The sequence below is a fragment of the Melopsittacus undulatus genome, chromosome 7, assembly GCF_012275295.1.
Source record: "Melopsittacus undulatus isolate bMelUnd1 chromosome 7, bMelUnd1.mat.Z, whole genome shotgun sequence".
Lineage (NCBI taxonomy): Eukaryota > Metazoa > Chordata > Aves > Psittaciformes > Psittaculidae > Melopsittacus > Melopsittacus undulatus.
The window spans coordinates 52,019,104-52,037,671 of record NC_047533.1 but is presented as its reverse complement, the minus strand read 5'-3'; the positions used below and the strand labels follow the sequence as shown (position 1 = coordinate 52,037,671).

The window sequence follows — 18,568 nt, the reverse complement described above, 5'->3', positions numbered from 1 at the left end:
ACTCCAGACACTTTTGTGATCAATTTTAGTTTCTCTGTCTCTACTTAGATCAGCATATATTGTCCAATGTTTTCACCTTTGTTGTTCTTCAGTTGCTCGTGGAAAATGCCAGATTCAAAAAATTCCCTAAGAACAAATTCTCAATTCCAAGTAGGTGCAAATCTCTCTATCTTTTTCTATTCCAAATCTACTTTTTTCAACTCTGCTGTGATAAGTAGTTAAAACTTCAGCTTTTATAAAGTAAGGTTTTGTTCATTTATGCTCTGGGTACATTATTTCTGCTCTGTAAAATGCCCAACAGTAGCCCACCAGCTCTGCATTTTTCCAAAGTTGCTTAAAGCCTCTGCTCACACACTTCTACCATCTACTCTTTTTACTGGCACCTACTGCTTGCAAATAGAGAGTGAATCACTGCAAGACACCCAGTTGTTTACTACCTTTCTGGAAGTTTTCAATTCCAGTAAATCTTTTAACTGCTCCTCCTAGTTAAATGCTGCCTGAACAATATGCTGGCACTGTACATTATTGTTCTTCAGTAATGATTCGCAGCCAAGGGTCTGAGAGAAGCCTGTTTTACTGAGTACCCAAACTGTAACTAAACACATATTTCATGAGCCACAACATAACACAATGCAGTCCCAATGCACTGCATATGCATGCTCATTTCTCTAGTACTTACTAAAAAACTAGTAAGAAGTATCACCTTTCTCTTTGCATTACATGGATGCATTTAATATGAACAAAATAAATTAAAAAGCTACTCTTCAATAATCTGGAAGAAAGGAGGTGAATGTTTCTCACTAATGAGCTCAGTCATGATTGGTCTATCTTGCTTACCTTTATGAAGAGAGGAACAAAGAAATCTATAAAAATCACCAGACTTTACAGTTATAACTTCATCAATTGTGTTGTCAATGACAGGTGCCGCTAGGATAAGCTGGCCAGAACTTTCTGCAGATCTATATACCAGTACTAGATTTTGCCACCTTTAACCTCTTTTCCTTTTCCAGCACAAGATGTTAATTTGGAAAGCACATTGAGTCATATGAAGTCCCCACAGAAACTTTTGTTCAGTCCTTTGATCCATTTACATAAGACAGTATATGCTATCAACTGACAGAATTATTAAAATTATATCTCATTTAAAATATGTTTGAAGGTTTAAGTGATCTAATTAGGAATCACACTTATTATACTACTTCCATACCTAGTATAGATACCAATTTCTGTGTTTCCCTAGGTAGTCTTGATAGTGTCTTCCATATAGTAGGAGACATTCTTGCCTACTTTTATTCTTGTGGTTCTCAGAAAGTGGTATTTATTAACAGCAGATGAACTCAGCTGGAATTCAGAAGGCCACAGGTGGCCAACTGCATGTCTTAAGGAGTTACCTAATACTTCAAGGATGGCTTCCACGTCACCTCAAGGCTATAGAGATGCAGCAAAATAACCCACTGTCTCAGGAACGTGCAAAAGCAAGTCAACATGGCTCACATGACTGGCATCATCAGAGAGTGCTAAGATCAAGTTACATGTTTCACATTCACAGTAAGAACTGTAGAGAACCATTAACAACTTCTGCCTAAGAACAACTCCCAACCTCTGACAAACATACACTTCTGCTACCAGCCATATGAAGATTCTGGTATGTAGCCCATGACGTTGAGGAAGGCTGCCCAGATCTGCTACAGACACAGCATCCAATTTCAATTCTAGTGATTGGGATGGTTATTAAATATGCATTATAAAGCAATCTAGTAACATACTGGCTTTCTTCATAAAAGTGAACACATGCATGTCAATTGCTGCATGTTCTTCTGAGTTTGGCAGTGTGTGGGAACTCAAAAAACCATTTTTAAGTTTGTATCAAACACAAGAAAAGGAAATAATTATTGCTAGATACCCTATAGTTCTGGCAATGAAATACTGAATCATAAACTGTAAAACAGTATGTGGAGGTGGGAAAAACAGAAGGCGAAATAGAGTGTGCAGGGTCCTCAGACAGAATTCTAAACTGAGACTGTGCATGGCTGTGTTAAATAGTACTAACAGTCTGCAGGACAGAAATGGATTTTCTTAAGCAGTTTCCATATAATGGGCTTGGTAGCTTTGAGAAATGCCTTTCCTTAATGGTCATTCTATTGATGAAGAGCCTAAAGACAATTTTTCTAATTAAGCAATAAATTACAGCTGTCTGGTAAGTCACTATTAAATCTGTGCAGAGCTCTGAACCTTCAGGTTTTTAAGGACAGGGCAAGCCTCTTACCTATCTTTACTCATGAATTCTTCCTTCTCCACCTAGTTTTTCTTACAGTTTTGAGATCAAAAAGTTCCCTTCAGACCTCACAATGTCACTCAAAAGGTAGGTGGGTTTGGCTCACAGATGATATTTACCACAATAACAGCTCCTTTCCCCTCTTCATTTTCCTTCATTTTCCCCTGTGAAACTGAAAACCTCTTATTACAGTTTTGTGCTGTGTTTTTCTTCTGTTCTTGTTTTTTCCTTCTGAGAGGCTGGAGAAAGGTGTTGTTGATATGCTATCCTTCTTTGTGCTCAAAAACTCGCAAGATATGCCAGATGTTTGATTCCTTCCAGATCACTGGGAAGCAGCCAAAGGGCATACTCCAGAAAGTCTGAGAACATACACTGTATCAAAATAAACCTGCTTTTTGACAGTTATACATATATCTTCAAATTGCTTCCACTGACGGAGGCAAGACCCCAAATTTGCCTCTAGTATTTCCACTGGAATGCCCCACCAATCCTACCTTTTGTAGTAAACCTGGAGCTAGCAGGTGATTTTAGATCATTTCACCTTTTCGTTTGCATTGTAAGGGCTTCCGAGATGTCTGTATTTGAGGAAGAAGAAACAAAAAGGCAATTTTCTCACCTAATAATAGTTAATGGAAGAGAAAGTGCAGAAAAGCTGATGGAAAGGTGCAAGGAATTTTTCTTTTATTAATTGACAACTATGGGGTAGCTTGCCCATTAATCTCATGCAACTGGTTTGTAACTTGTGCAGAGGATTAATGCCCTCATAATGTAAACAGCACATGACACAGTACTTTTAGTACACATCATCTACAAACATCTCTAGCCTGTTAAATCCTTCCTATGCTTCTGGCTTCAGTGGTATCTTAACTAGCTGAATAGAGGAATTACATCTTATACAGAACAATATTTCATGTAAAATTTGTTTGTTCACTTACCATGAAAGAAGTTTTGCAGAAACAGCTTATTTACTTTAAAAACAGTCATTATTCTAGTTATCTTTAACCATATACCTTCTAAACACCTCCTTAGGGCCTAGCGTAGAGTCCTTATCTACCCAAATGCAGAGGCCAGATTTTACATAGGCATGCCATTTGAATGTCTACAACACATAACATGGTTGCTTTTATTTTTTTCTCACTTCTGTGAAGTATTTTATTTGCATTTCCATTAACATAACAGCTTAGCCAAGTATTTATCACATGTTCAAATTCAGAGCCTACCAATGCAGATGAATGATACAGATTTTCAGCCTAAAAATTACTTCTGAAAAACTGGACAACCCCTATCCACCTTCCCAAAAAAGTCCCTTAGCTAAGGCATCTTGCTGATGTTGCTCTGTCAACAAAACAGACAGAAGGACCTCTGGAAACACCTTGGTTTTACAATCCTAGAAACATTTAACAACAGAGGTATTATCACAGAACCCTTTATAATTTGTCCTGCTTCTAATTCACATGCATTCGCCTGAAATTCTATTAGCATTCAAGTTTCCCTTAAAAATTGTAAAAGCGTTTTGAAATGCTGAATTGCAAATTACTGACTACATGGTTATAGAATATCAAAAGATGAGACAAAATACTAGATATTTCTTTGGAAAAAACATCCTAGTTCATTTTAAATTACACATAAATTTCAATAGGCATCTCATACAGAAGGTTTCCAAATCTGCAGTTCCATTTATCATTCTTTTCGCAAGGTTATACTCAATTGCATAGTTATGACAAGATTTAATCACAGTTAAGGTGCAAGGTACTAGCCTGAATAAAAGTCTACACAGAAACTTTAAAAATGTGTTTAGTGTAATGACTGTGATTTTTAAAAATGAGAAATCTAGTATTTTCTCCTTAAAGACAAGCTCAGACTACATCCTCTCTCTTCACTAAAACATAAATTGTCTGACCTCAAATGGCAGTATATGCCAGCAAGTTATTATTACAGAGAGCATGTCCCTCAGAACGTGTGAAAGAGAAAAGAGGGAAATACCACCCATTAGAAATAACAAACTCCCCAAAACAAATCTTGAATATATGACACCAAGCACTGATAATGGGATGCCTCTCCACAAGCAATTCTGGAAAAGAAAGAGAACAAAGTATCTGATGGAAATCATAGTTTAACATTTGCATATCAGTTGGCAGAAGCTCACAGGACTTAGCTCCAGTTCCTCAGGAGAGGAACTTCATTTGTGAATATTCAGTCACTGAGAAAGTATCAAAGAAAGTATCACTGGAAATTACTAAGTAATTTCTGGTGTAGCAAAGGATGTGTGTAACCAATACTTCTGAACATTAAAGTACTGTGGCAAGAATAAAACCCATTGGGCTTCATCAAGGAATCACTAGTGTACTAGCACAAATTTCAGAAACCAGACTAATCCTCTTCTGTTTTGCACACTCCTCCAGCTATTCGAAAGTAATGAGCTATGGGCCAGTGCAATACTATGTTATCATTTAAAGTAATTAAATGAATACTGATAGCAATCAAGTTAATTTCACTTAAGATTCTTTAATATATATCCACTTCATCTTTCTACACATGGTCCTTCCCCAAAAGAAAATTAATAGCTCAAGAAGATATTGCAACCAGATTTAAAACTAGAACAGTTTCATTTTGAAGAGCTCTCCCATATCATATGACCTTTTACAGAAAAACAAAGCTAAATAGAAACATTAAGAATCATACTTTTGTGTTTAAAAAAGATAATTCCTGATGAGCTTCTGGAACTCCCTAGCAAATAGCAAGAATTCTTGGGATTCCTGCTGTCTAAAGATTTATTATTACTTGGTGATAGGAGCCAGGTAAACAAAGCCAGGTAAGATTCTTTTTGGATAAAACACCTGAGGGGAAAAAAGTACACTCAATTTCCACAATACACTGGTTTTGGAGACGGTTTTCCATTTCATCAACTTGAAGATACCTGAAGAAATCCTGTATTCTAGTTCAACCATTCAGTTCAAAATAAGAGATGGAAAGGGAGGAGCTGTACATCGATGAATTACTTGCCAACCTACACCCCTGTCCATCCTTTAAGTCTGCTAACTTAAAAACATATAGTTAGCATTTCAGAAACAAAATCTTCTCCCCTACCCCAACTTATCTAAAAGATGTGTCTTCAATAAAACAGGCTCTGAGTATGATTATGTTTCTTTCTGCTACTGAAGGAACTGATAATACCAGCGAACTCAGCAACTATGCATCTAGACATTGCAGGATGTATCTCAACAGAGCTAGAAAGGAATTGATATAACTCTCCCTTGTTGAAAAAGGCCTAAGCTTCTTGTAAAAAGCCTATGGAGGGCACCGTCTCCAAATTCTAAAGCAACTTCACCGATATGCACAGAATTATACACATATTTTCAACAGCTGCCTAAGGGATGCCTGAAGCAGGCAGACAGAAAACAATATTAAAGAAGAAATCCAGGCAGAGATTTGCTGGTGGCAGAGGAAGAATATTCTTCCATCAGTCCATTGTTCTGCCATGGATTGTCACAGACCTGGCCGCAGATCTTGGGTAGGTTAAAAAAAGCTCAATTAACTTCCATTTTCTGCTTTAGATTTCAGCCAATCAACTCTGGAATGTTAGAAGGTATTTTATATATAAAAATTAATTTGTGCTGTCTCAACTGTGTGTTTGCAACATGAAATGACTGTTTCAGCTTTTATATTTAAATAACATTCATATCACCCCTAGGAATCTGCTTTAAAGACCAAAGCCAACAATTGGAAGTTATTTGCATTAAGCAACTAATAAAACACTTTCTGAATTGCATTTTTCTTAGGAACTGTGATGTATACTACAAAAAAATCTTCCTGACTACGACACATTCAGCAGCATAGTTCTTAGTAAAAGAAGGGAGAAATTAGCAACCCAAAGTGCTGGAACAAAATAATTATGCCCATACCAAAGCATAAATGCCAAAAATGGCTATCAATGAGACCTCCAGTTTTAAATGATTAGGTCAGAAATTGACCATACTCCCCTCCTTAGTCACCTAATGCTTAGAAATTTTCTCTCTTCTACTTTTCAATGTCTTGCTTTGTGGGCTACATTAGAACTTCATTTACGTGCCTTCCTTATTTTCTGGTGGCAGAACTTTTGCGTAGGTTTAGAAGACCACAGATACCAACAAGAACAACAAACTAGTGTCAAAGCAGCTTTCAGGGACAGAGAACATGCAAAACACAAACATCTGAAATAAGGCCCACATATCCAGACAAACTAAAATGGCTTAACAATGTACTACCTGTCATGGGTACTCTTAACAGCTGACTGCAGATGTTTTGAGCTTGTGGCAAATGAAAACCAAAAGTATTGCAGCCTTTCTTACTGGCACTTGAACCATCAGCTGGATCAGCTAAGCTCAAAAGGCTCATCATCTCCCCTTCAGATGGGTTTAGATACTCTGAGACAAGGATTCCTGCCAATATTCCTACTGAATGTCTCTCATTCATTTTAAATTCACACACCTGATTCAAGCAATTCAGCCTAAAAGCAATTACGGAAAATATTCAAGTACTCAGTTGTATAGAGGAACAAAATCACAAGACTAACAAAGGAGGATGTTATTGCAGAACGTTAAATTATATCCCTCTTTTATGCTATAGAAGAGTGAATTACTTCATTTTAGCTATAATGAAACACGTAGAAATTGGAAATAAATGTCCATTCAGGTGGTTTTGTGTTAAAATGCAAGAAATAATTGCTTAATAAACTGCTGGCATATTTTAGACTGTGCTTTACCGTAATCCCCCGTGAAAACTCTAAGGGACAGCTCCCTCCATTTAGTACCTTTAACATAAATGGTTCAAGTCTTAGAGTGTTTTCTCACAACAAGAGACATTTTCAAGGAGTGTTTGAAATGCAGCATTTCTGACAGAGATAGCAAATGCTGCCACTCATGGACATACATTATACAGGGTCTTAAAAGACATGGTGTTTAGCATTTAATGTCCCTGCATGTAACACTGGTACTAAAAGGGGAAAATCTCTTCCCCTCCATTCATACAGCTGTTTCAACAGAAGCCTGATAAATGTTAAGTGATCCTTCTTCCCCTGTGCTTTGTTTTGACACAAATCGGGAGGTCAGCTCCCAGTATGCCTGCCAGGCACTCCAGATCTGCCTTCTGTGGCTCTTAACACTCCACACATCAATGTTGTGTCCAGTTACAGAAAAACAGGGTTTCTCTTTAAACTAGGACAGGGAACTTTTGCCATACAGATGGTCCAGTGTGCAAGTTAACCAGCTCCAACAGTTCACTTTTGTCAACCAAGTGCTGAGCACCCTTCCAGTAAGCCTGCAGGACATGGGAGCTGCACAGCTGCATCACCAAAGAGCCCTGAGCACTAATGTGCTCACCAGCTACAAACAGGGCTGTGCAACAAAGCCCTGGGCTCAAAGGTAGCTTCGTGGTGTTGTCACTTCTGCTGTTCTCTCTCCTTCTCTCTCTCTCACACCATCTCAGGGAAATCTTACTCCTCTAAGGATTCTCCAGCACAAAGGCAAATGAAAGACACTTCCCAAGCTTTTGGACAAATTGAATGTATGCTTTTATACAGTTATTTTTCTGGAACTCTGTTACTCTTTAAGACAGAAGTGATGAAGTACTATGTATATTTTGGAGTTATTCCTTAAAGCAATGGCAAAACACAGGTAACATTTTTAAAACAGTGAGAGGTATTGCCAAGTACAGAAGTACTTGTATTGTAACAATGAGCAATTTCAATACTCCAGCTGTAATGGGAAGTTCCTGGAACGTGGTTGAACTAAATTCTGCTTGGCTCAGAGCCATGCAAATATTTCCTTTCCACATTCCCACCAATTACAGAAGTACAATAAGTGTTCTTGTTCTTAAGTGCACTATTATGGAGACACAAATAAGCCATTTTTCTTCCAGTGATTGGAGCTAACATTTCTAAAATACTGTATTATGCATTTGGCAAAATTGAAGCATGCTTCAGCTTTTACCTGTGTTGCATTAGAAAGCCATGTCATTGGAGTCAACTGAAAATGTGTAGTACCACAGCATGTCTGAATCAGACTAGACACTCTTACGATGGTAGTAAAGTTGTTTATAATTCAATGCTAGTAAAAGTATCCATGCTTGGGAGAGCAGTCACCAAGCAGAGATCAGCTACTGATAACTGTTTCCATGCAAACAATAGCAGGTATGTACCATGACGGAACCCTTTTAGTGAAAAATTATATTGTATAAAATCAGTTATTATTATAAATCCATGTTTCAGATTGACAATTTTATACTAAATTATCCTACCAAAAAAGAAAAGCTAATCAGAAGTATACACATATTTTTACATATTTTTTAGAATGAAATATATCACCCTGACAAACACTGCCTTCCACCAGTCACAAAGTCTACCAAAATCTAGAAAGACCATAGGAGTGCAATGCAATCTCTTAATGTACACCAGCTGTAGTCTGCCTATACCATGTGTGCTTATGTCTCCTCTTACAACTGCCCCAAACTATAGCACAAGGTTGAATATGAGTGCATTTCTAAGCATAAAAAGAAAATTGCCCAATTTTGGAAGCCTCCAGCCCCATGTGAGGTGCACAGCAAAGATACGTTTGAAGTGCAGGAGGGTGAATTTCTACAATACTAGCATGGAAAAAGAAATATTCTACAGAATCAATCATTATCACTAAACATGACAAACTAAACATGGAAACTCTATTTCTATGCTCAGACTCATAGGACCATCTTAGAAAAGAAATCTAGGTATCTCACTAAGAGTTAAGTACCACCTTATTCACATTCTGCCTAGTCTTACCAATCCTTTACACATAGCACGTACCAGGGGTAGCTGACCGTACAAAGACAGCATTTAGCCAGATCCACAGGTATGGATGTTGGGAAACACAGTTCAAGACAAACTGGTAAACTCCAAGCTCTGGAGTTCACAGACTGCTACTGGCAGGAACTCTCTGACAAGTGCAAGGATGACTGTGAGACAACTATGGCTTTGTGGACAGCTTTACACTAGATGGAAAGGGAATCACATTTTCTTCATCTCGACTACAGTATCAAAAACTGAGATAAAAGTATCACCTCTGTACAACATCCCTTTGCACTCCATTGACAGAAAAAACTTTGCAGTGCTTTTGAAATCTGCTCAGATTCATTGTCCAGAAAACGCAAGGCCATATTCTGTCACTTCAGAAAACACAACATCACAACAAACAGAAATCACATCCTCAACTAGGTATGAGCTTTCTTTAAGTGTTAGAAAAGGAGAAGTGCTTGCTTTGCAGATATTCTCCACCCTCAGTGTTTTCAGAGCCTGTATCCATAGCTGTTCAACAACAAAAAGATAAATAGCATATTCTCATTCAACACCATGACCACAACCAAAAATGCCTCACTACTTTCAGGCTCTAGAGTCTGCCGTTTTCTTCTCCTCAAACTTACTGAAAAAAAAAAAAAAAACCAAACCTGCTCACAAAACACTGCTAAAGCCATCTTCATGGTTCAACACTGATCATAGAAACCTTATCTTCAGTTTTCCCAATTCCTATCTTTCACCTCTACATTAGATGCCAACTGTATCAAAGAAAAAGCTTGGCTTTGTCCTTGCTCTAGAATTTTAATTACTAACCTCAGTCAGCCAGTGTTTCCATTCCTTATGATATCTTTTACTATATTAAATTATCCTTAGGTTTTTGTATTTTCTTCCTTAGTCATACAAAGCATTCTCCCCTACATAACCTACAGACCTATTATCTTTTATCTCTTCAGATGACATCTTTGGTGTTATGTCTATCCATGGTTATGTCAAGGTGACTGGCTAACAGAAAAATGAAACTTCTGGTTCTCTCACTCCTTGTACTTTATCCTCTTACATGTTTGCCATTGCCATTTGTCTGTGAACATGGAGTCTGCTACCAAAAATAGTTAAACAAACCCCACACCACCAGCAAAGCTGCTTACGACATCAGCTTACTTATGCCAATGTTCATACCCTGTCTTTCTTTCAATATATGATTTACCTGATCTGTTCTCTAGGGTTTAAAACCTCTGGGGCAAGAATTATCATCTCTGTTCATATTATAGTTAGCACAATAAAGACTTAAAACAGGTTAAAGTTGTCAAATGTTACTACAGTATATTGCTTTTCATACTGCCAATTCACTTAGGATTTATTAGCAATAGTTTGCATGCTAAAACTATGCACAGACCTTTATTCTATTATTGCATTCCACATGAAAAGCCAACTATTGCCTCAAATGACTCCTGCATACCTAGCTGAAGAAAGATTTACTCCATCTAACAAAATGTGGTACAATTTAGGCTTCCTTTACAATGAAGCAGACAAGACAACTACTCTGCTGAATGCTGAAGAGTGGCAATACTAAGAGAGTTCAAAGTCACTTTTAAAGTGACTTTTAGATAAATCTTTGTCTTCTGCTCTAGACAGCTGTTCTCTTTCCATTACATGCCCAATACTTAAGCAACACAAAGCTCCATTGTGACACTGCATCAAGAAAGCGGCTGTACCGCATTTGGAACCCTTTCTGAGACAGGACAATATAATGATATTTTCAGACAGAAGGACTGCACCATCTTAGGCTTTACAAGATGTCATACTATGGGATCTCAGTAGTACATCACTCTCCCCTGGTTATAGATGACATGGAAAAGCGCATGGACTTACTGACAATTCTCTGATTAATTTTCTTAGTTCCCTGTGCCCGTGCTTCTCAGCGATAGTTGCTGGATACTCTCCATATTTGTTTGTTATTTTGCACGCCTTTGTGGCCTCAGGAGAATGGAGCAGGAAAGTTGCAAGGTTCTTTAATCCAAATCTGGCTGCGCAGTGAAGGAGAGTAGGAAATTCTTCCAAATAGCTGTCTGTATACAGAAACAAAAGCTTTCATAAAGAACAGTTTTGCTTTTATAGAAAACCTTCTTTAACAAAATTCCTTTGAATATTAGTGCTATGGAATCACAGTTATCGAACTGCTAATACAGAACTTCTATCCAAAGAACAATTTCTCCAACTAACAGTTTTACAATTCACATATATATTTTAACAAAGGAACCTTTAGTCTAACTAAGAAATCTCTGTTTTTATAGAAGGATTTTAAAACATTTCAGTTCTATTAAGGAATAAGTTTTCTTGCAAGCGAAAGAAAATTCTACAGCCAAGAAATGCTTTTGCTTAGGTGTATATTATTTAATGCTTTAGGAATATTTATAGTTTGCAGCATTTCAGTGAGGCATTTTTATAGGTTTATGACCCTATGTTTTCATGTTAAAAGATATTTCTGAAAATTCCCATGACTACCAGAGACTTGCAAAAATTTGCTTATCTGTAATGAAAAAAATTGGGGAATTTAAAGATGAATGTACTGGATAATGGTGTTTTAGGATTTACATGAAAAAGTATGACATTCATTTCTATCAGAGACTTTATTTTTCACCCTGGAGGACTATGACAAAGCTAAACTGAAATCAGTTTATCATTTCAGTGTAGTCCTGTATTCCAGCTCTACAAGAGGCCACAAGTTACACAGTACAACAAAGAACAGAAAAAAAAAAGAAGTGATCAAGCATAAACAATACTTCCCTTTGCCTTCATACTCTAATTTGGTTTGTTATGCAGCTATTTGTCTATATATCAGCATGAAATGTACCCCTTTTCCAACTATGTATTCATTGTGCTCCAGGCACCACCAACTTCATACACCCTCAGGGTCTTTTGGCAGCCTTTACTACCCAGTGCATGAAGAACTGCTTCCTCTAGTTTATTTTCAACTTTGCTCCTGCTAGGTTCAATTGACAATCCTTAATTCATGTTATTCCCCACCTCTCTCTGCCATCTCTGCACTTCTAAGCGATTTATTCATTCCCAGATTCTTTCTTGAAGAGCTCCGGTCTACTTAATTGTGCCTTACAGAGAATCAACTCCATAACCCCCACTGCTCTTTTCTGAACATTTTCCAGCTTTAATATATCTATTTTGAGATGACAGGACAAGAGCTGCACATGATACTTAAGTAGTGGGTGAGCCATGTAATTTATGCATTGTCATAACTATGTCCTGGTTTGTTCCCTATTTCTTTTCTAATAATTCCTGGTATTTCATTCGCTTTTTGATCTGCTGCCTAGCAACAAGGTGATATTATCATGGAACTGCATGGTCTTATTTCTCAGTGTTAATAGGCTGCTCAAAGCCTCTCATTCTGTATGACAACATAGGACCACTTTTTCCACATGTATCACTTTGTTTCTACCTGCAGTCAATATCATCTGACATTTTATTGCATAATTACTAAGTCTCATATGACCTTTCTCCCATTTTCCCCCCTCAGCTAGACCTCCTCCTTACTACCCTGAACATTTTGCATCACTAGCCTAAGTTTTTTCCAACTGTCTGCCTCCTGGTTTTGGCCATATTTTTATCCATGTGATGACTTGACTTGGTTGACTTGATCAGAGTTGATGACTGATAAAAAACTACAAGAAATCTATAAGCCAGACTTCACCTTAGAGAAAAATTATTTCATTACAATTATTAATTTGTCTGGTAGAGACAACACATTGACCTGCTTCCAGTTCTCAAGATCCCCAGAGAAACAGGGCTTTGGCATCACAGTTACACCGTCTAGTACTACAGAACTGAAAAACTGTGCAGTACTGTTAGAAATCCAGCTATTTTACTTTAAAATTTCCTCAGAGCTCTTATGAATACCAGTTAGTCTTGGTAATTTGTGCTCAACTTGCCCATTTCTGTTGTAACTTTGTGATTTCTTCAACTCGAAACAAATTCTTTCCACATGTCTCCCAGCACGACTACAGCTTGGGAATCTACAGAGTTTCCTATAGCTTTCTTGAGTTCTCTTTCATATTCCAGTCATCAGCTGTCCTACAAGCACATGTCCTGCATTTTTCAGCCCTTCATATACTGAAGAAAAGACTTCGTAGTAGTAGTATTGCTCAACACATTAACTGAAGTTCCACAAACTGGACTTCATTCTGTAGAAGATATATAAACTTTATACCAGAATATAGCCGTTTGACTTCTTGTCACTACTTTGCCAACTGCAGGGAAAACATAACCTCATTCCCCACAGATGGAGACAAATACATACCAACTTAGGGGGCTGTCATATGAGCAGTAAAAATATATGCAAGTAATTTTAAGGCTGGGATCACCACAGTAAAGCCAAGGGTTTACACATTATACAGGATTCTATTAAAAAAATAAATTTTTCAATGTGCAGCAATGAATTAGGTGTTGAGCAGTAATTTTAAGGAGCAGATTACATGAACACTAATCAATAGTCTGCATCCTGTTAGCAGACCCTAGAAGGTCAAAGGTGGTTAGTAAATGTTATTTACAAAGTATTAATAACATATTCTAAAAGAATTTCCACTCATTCTAATGATACCTGAAACAATTGATTACAAATTCAAAAGGAGAATCAAGTCTGTATCTCTAATGGACTGCATGCTATGATTTTATCATCAAAATAGAGAAAAAGAGACAATGGCATTTAGAAGCATCTTCTAAGCTTGTTACTGAGTTTTCCAGGTCAAAAACCAGAGATATCCCAGAGACTTAAAAAACCCTTCAGCTCCTTTGCAATTGAGCTTGAGCTTGTTCTTCTGGTTACCACTCAGCTCCTCCTTAGCTAGATTAGATATTAAAGCAGGATGGCTGCACTTACATAGTTTGAACTTTACAGCAGACTACATCATTAACAAATGAAATACCTCAGCCAGCCATGGAGGATAGTAAAAATCAGTAAATCAATTTCCTAAAACAAACTTTTTTTCCAATACTACTCCTTGAGGTAAGTAGGAGAAAAAAGAGGTTATCTTCATGTATGAAAACTTTAAAATCAGCACTGGTAGTGAGATCTTCTACATAATACTCAAAAAGACTTAAGCAAAACAAATGTTTTTAACACCACATAAACAACATTAGCACTTTCACCAAGAACAAGATGTAGAAATAGTTTCATTTATTTCTTATTTTGAGAGTATTTAGGTAAATCTGACCTGTATACCTTTACAACTCTTTGGGCTATGTGAGCTTTGCTATAAAAATCATACAGCCTCAAAATGTTGTTTCTAGTTATGGTGTTTTTACTCTGCCCAAAATGAGCAGAACCCAAAGACTTATTTTCTTGTGCAAAGAAATGTGAACTACACAGGCCTAAAACAGCAAGGTGGTTATGGGCAGCTTCTACAAAACACATCAGACAAGCACACACATGGCTTCTGGGGCTTCCTACTGTACAGATGTATTAGGAGCAAAGAGCTGTCTGAAAACAACTGACTCCTGTCACACAAATCCTACCACATAAACGAACAATCTGTCCCCACTCCCAAATGAGCAACTAAAAACTCGTCTCTATTGACAAGAAATACAGGCTTCCAACTCAAGAGACCACCTAGGGAGACTCTTCCTTTAAGGAATGCAAACACTGACAAACCACATCATCATACTATTCCTAGCACTTCTGACTTCAGCTGCTTTCTTTTGAGCATGATAACATTCCACCTCAAGCCTAGGTTAGGTGCTAACAAGATTGGGATTAGAAGCTGAGAAAGCTCAGTTCAGACTTTTTTCCCCCTTCCCTCACTGAATTAATGCTAGGCATGTGATCAATCCAGTTGCTCCTGCAGGGTGAAGAAATTCAGCAATGAATAGTGTAGGAAGATAAAGCTTGCAGCCATGATGACTGCTGTTTCTGCACTCCAGCCATGAACAGTTTCAGACATAAAATTGTACCAGCTATTCCCAGATAGCCCATATATACTCTGTGGTGTAGATGGAAGGAGACATAAACACCAGAAACTCATGGGGAAAGCAGGTATGTGGCTTTGCCTACTGGTCCTGCATTTCAAAATTCCATTTCATTTAATTATCACAACATTTTTGGATCATAGAACCTCTTCAGGCTCAGGGGAGATGTGTACTTTTTGCTTTAGTTATGTAGACCACCAGCTTGGATTAAGAGGCCCTTGACATGTCAATTTGCCCCTCCACACACTAAATACCTTGTACCTACAACTTTTCCACCTATCAACATATGGTGCCATACTGATAATACAGAAAATAAGCAAGCTCTGTATCCGCAGGCACTAACCTCATGTCACCTTCAGTCATTACAGCACCATCAGGCTTACTCTCAGAAAGCAAGGCTCTCCACATCTTAGAAATCCTAGAATAACAAAATGGATGGGGTAGGAAAGGACTTTAAGATAATTTAGTTTCAATCCTGGGCAGGGACAACTCACACTAGACAACAGCACCCAAGGCCCCATCCAACATGACCTTGAACACTGCCAGGGATGGAGCATTTATCATTTCTTTGGGCAGCCTGTGCCAGTGCCTCACTATCCTCACAGTAAAGAACTTCTTCCTTATATCTAACCTGAACTTCCTCTATGGAAGTTTGAACCCATTACCCTTCATCCTATCACTACAGTCCCTGATAAAGAGTCCCTCCCCAGCATCCTTGTAGGCCCCCTTCAGATACTGGAAGGCTGCTATGAGGTCTGCACGCAGCCTTCTCTTCTCCAGGCTGAACAGCCCCAACTTTCTCAGCCTGTCTTCATATGGGAGGTGCTCCAGTCCCCTAATCATCCTCATGGCCCTCCTCTGGACTTGTTCTAACAGTTCCATGTCCTTTTTATGTTGAGGACACCAGAACTGCACACAGTACTCCAGGTGAGGTCTCACAAGAGCAGAGTAGAGGAGCAGGATCACCTCCTTTGACCTGCTGGTCACGCTCCTCTTGATGCAGCCCAGGATACGGTTGGCTTTCTGGGCTGTGAGTGCACACTGAAGCTGGCTCATGTTCAGTTTCTCATCGACCAACAGCCCCAAGTCCTTCTCCACAGGGCTGCTCTGAATCTCTTCTCCATGCAACCTGTAGCTGTACCTACAATTGCCCAACCCAGGTGTAGGACCTTGCATTTGGCTTTGTTGAGCTTCATGAGGCTGGCACTGGCCTCTCAGAAATTCCGCCCCTAAATACATATTTAATTAATTAATATAGTAAGGTTAATGACCTCAAAGATGACAATGGAAGCCTCCTGATCTTTCTTTTTGCCCTCATCCTGAAAAGAAGCACCATTAACTACTTAAATCCCTCCCAAATCACCTGACAAAGGTAAAGAAGTTACCTCTTTCCTCCAGGTTCTACAGCAAAAATCAATGACAACTAAAGGTAACAGCTAAAATAACCAAGCAAGAACAACCCACTGCAAGATCTATTTGTGTGGGATTTTTTTTTAAATATAATTGTTCACTTAATTGCTGATTTACAAAATTCAGTGAACTCTTAAGACAAATTACATGTTCTACCTTAAAGAAATTTCCACCATACTGTGTTTAACTGCTTTAACTGAAGTTTTGTATTATACACATTAGGAAGAGTCTGTAATTATTTGAAAGCACACATGCTTCAGGCAGAAAATACCATCCTTGAGCTCACAAGTTTGTCACACTGAATTGTGGAAAATTGCTGGAACTTTTATCAGCTGGGAAACTGCAACAACTGACATATTTCAGCTAAATACATAGAACTGTACAAAAGTAGCAGTTATTAGGGTAACTAGAAGTCAACAGCTTTTGCTCAGTAGCAGTCTTTTAATGAAGAACATTAAACAGAAAAGCTGCTGTTTGGCACCTACACTAAGAACTAGTTAGCTGGTGATCATAAGCAGGAAGGAAAGGTTAAGGAGAAAGTACCCAAGTGGCATATTTGCAAATTTTTAAGAGCATTAAGGCAGCTTCAACTTTCAACTAACTTTAAGGCCAGTGCTTGCTTTTAATTAAAGTTTTAGTTGACATAGAAAAGGTTAAGAGGGAATTGCTGTTTTGTCCTGTCTTAATTCCTTCTCTGCTCTTCTCTGCAGAGCATTCTGGAACACTTCAGCTATAAAACAGAGCATAAAATCTAATATTACTGTATTGTAGGACTGTCTTAGCCTGTGGGAATTTTCATAAAACTGCAGTAAGCAAACAGAGCAGCCTACAGTGATATTTCTGCAGATCTTGAAGATATTCTTCTTTTATTTCCCAAATTATTGATACAGGACTTTTTTTTTTAAGCAACTTAAATAGACAGTTAAAATTATTTCTACAGTGCCAATATCAATCAAGCCAAAAAAATGCTTAAATCCCCATCTGTTTCTTCTCCCCCAGTCTGTCTTTTCTCCTATTGTTTCACTAGCAGCTGAAAACCCAAGTCGTTTCTCTTTTGGGATAGATGCTTCAGCTTGAAATAAAGAATTGCAGGAATCAGAATAGGTCTTTTTATGTTGCTAGCAGTGTTAGGTGACAAAAAGCAGTATTTTCTACAAAGAACAAATTCAGGATGTATCATAAGCCTGTTTGAGTTTAATCAGAGAAACAGTAACAGATAACTTGTAAAAAAGGCAAATTACATTAAAGTGGAAAAAAGAAAGGTGTTTTTCTCAAGTAAACTACTCATCTCTTGAACACGAATCAATGCACAAATAATTCCCAAACATGAGGAGTCAAAAACAGAAACAGAGCTTCCTAAAGTCAAGAAAAGTTTTGAAACCTAAGTTTGTATTTTTAGTGCATTCTGACTAGATTCTATTGACAGAATATAAAGGCATAATATACGGCAAGGTACCCTGAAATCAGTTTGGTGAAGAATGTAACATATCCAGGACAGTACCTCCAGCTTTGGTTACATACTTCCAGAAGAGATGGAGAATTCCACAACTAAAAATCTCAAACATGCCTTGGCTCTGTCATTCAGATAACATTGTTGTTGAACACAATGTTTTTCCAGTGGCTTCTGTTCAGTCTGACTTTAGCTTTCTCATCTGATTGGGCTTCTAGTATTTCCCCTCAGAGACTGCAGAATAATCTCGTTAAATATCACTCATTACTAAAACACTTTTTCCCTTAATAAGATAAATAGAAGTCTTTATCTTAATTCTCCTATACTGTTACTCAAGCAATACCCATGCATAATCATAAATATATTTTGACAACGTTCAGATAGTTTTGTGTTCTTTAGAACTACAGAGAACATATTGTACAACAACAACAAAAACAAACAAACCAATTAAAACAAAAAAAGGCACAGTTCAGGACTGAAGTGTGCATTTTATATATACAGCAGTTCCAATGATATTTTTCTGTTAGAGATTACTGAGGTACTTTTTCATTACTACTCTATTATAGTAGGATACATCACCAAAAGCAAGCAACTGAAGCTTCTTATGTATGGCAAAATACCTTCCAATGCCTATCACTGGAAATCATGTCTACTTTTA

At 37.7% G+C, this 18,568-nt stretch overlaps 1 protein-coding gene across 1 annotated transcript in view; it reads right to left on the bottom strand.

Annotated features, from left to right (window-relative positions):
* BANK1 (B cell scaffold protein with ankyrin repeats 1) overlaps window positions 1–18,568 on the bottom strand; it is a 169,279-nt gene that overhangs the window by 63,500 nt on the left and 87,211 nt on the right. The window contains 1 exon segment of the mRNA XM_034064453.1: window positions 10,947–11,143. Within this exon segment, the coding sequence (XP_033920344.1) occupies window positions 10,947–11,143 (197 nt within the window).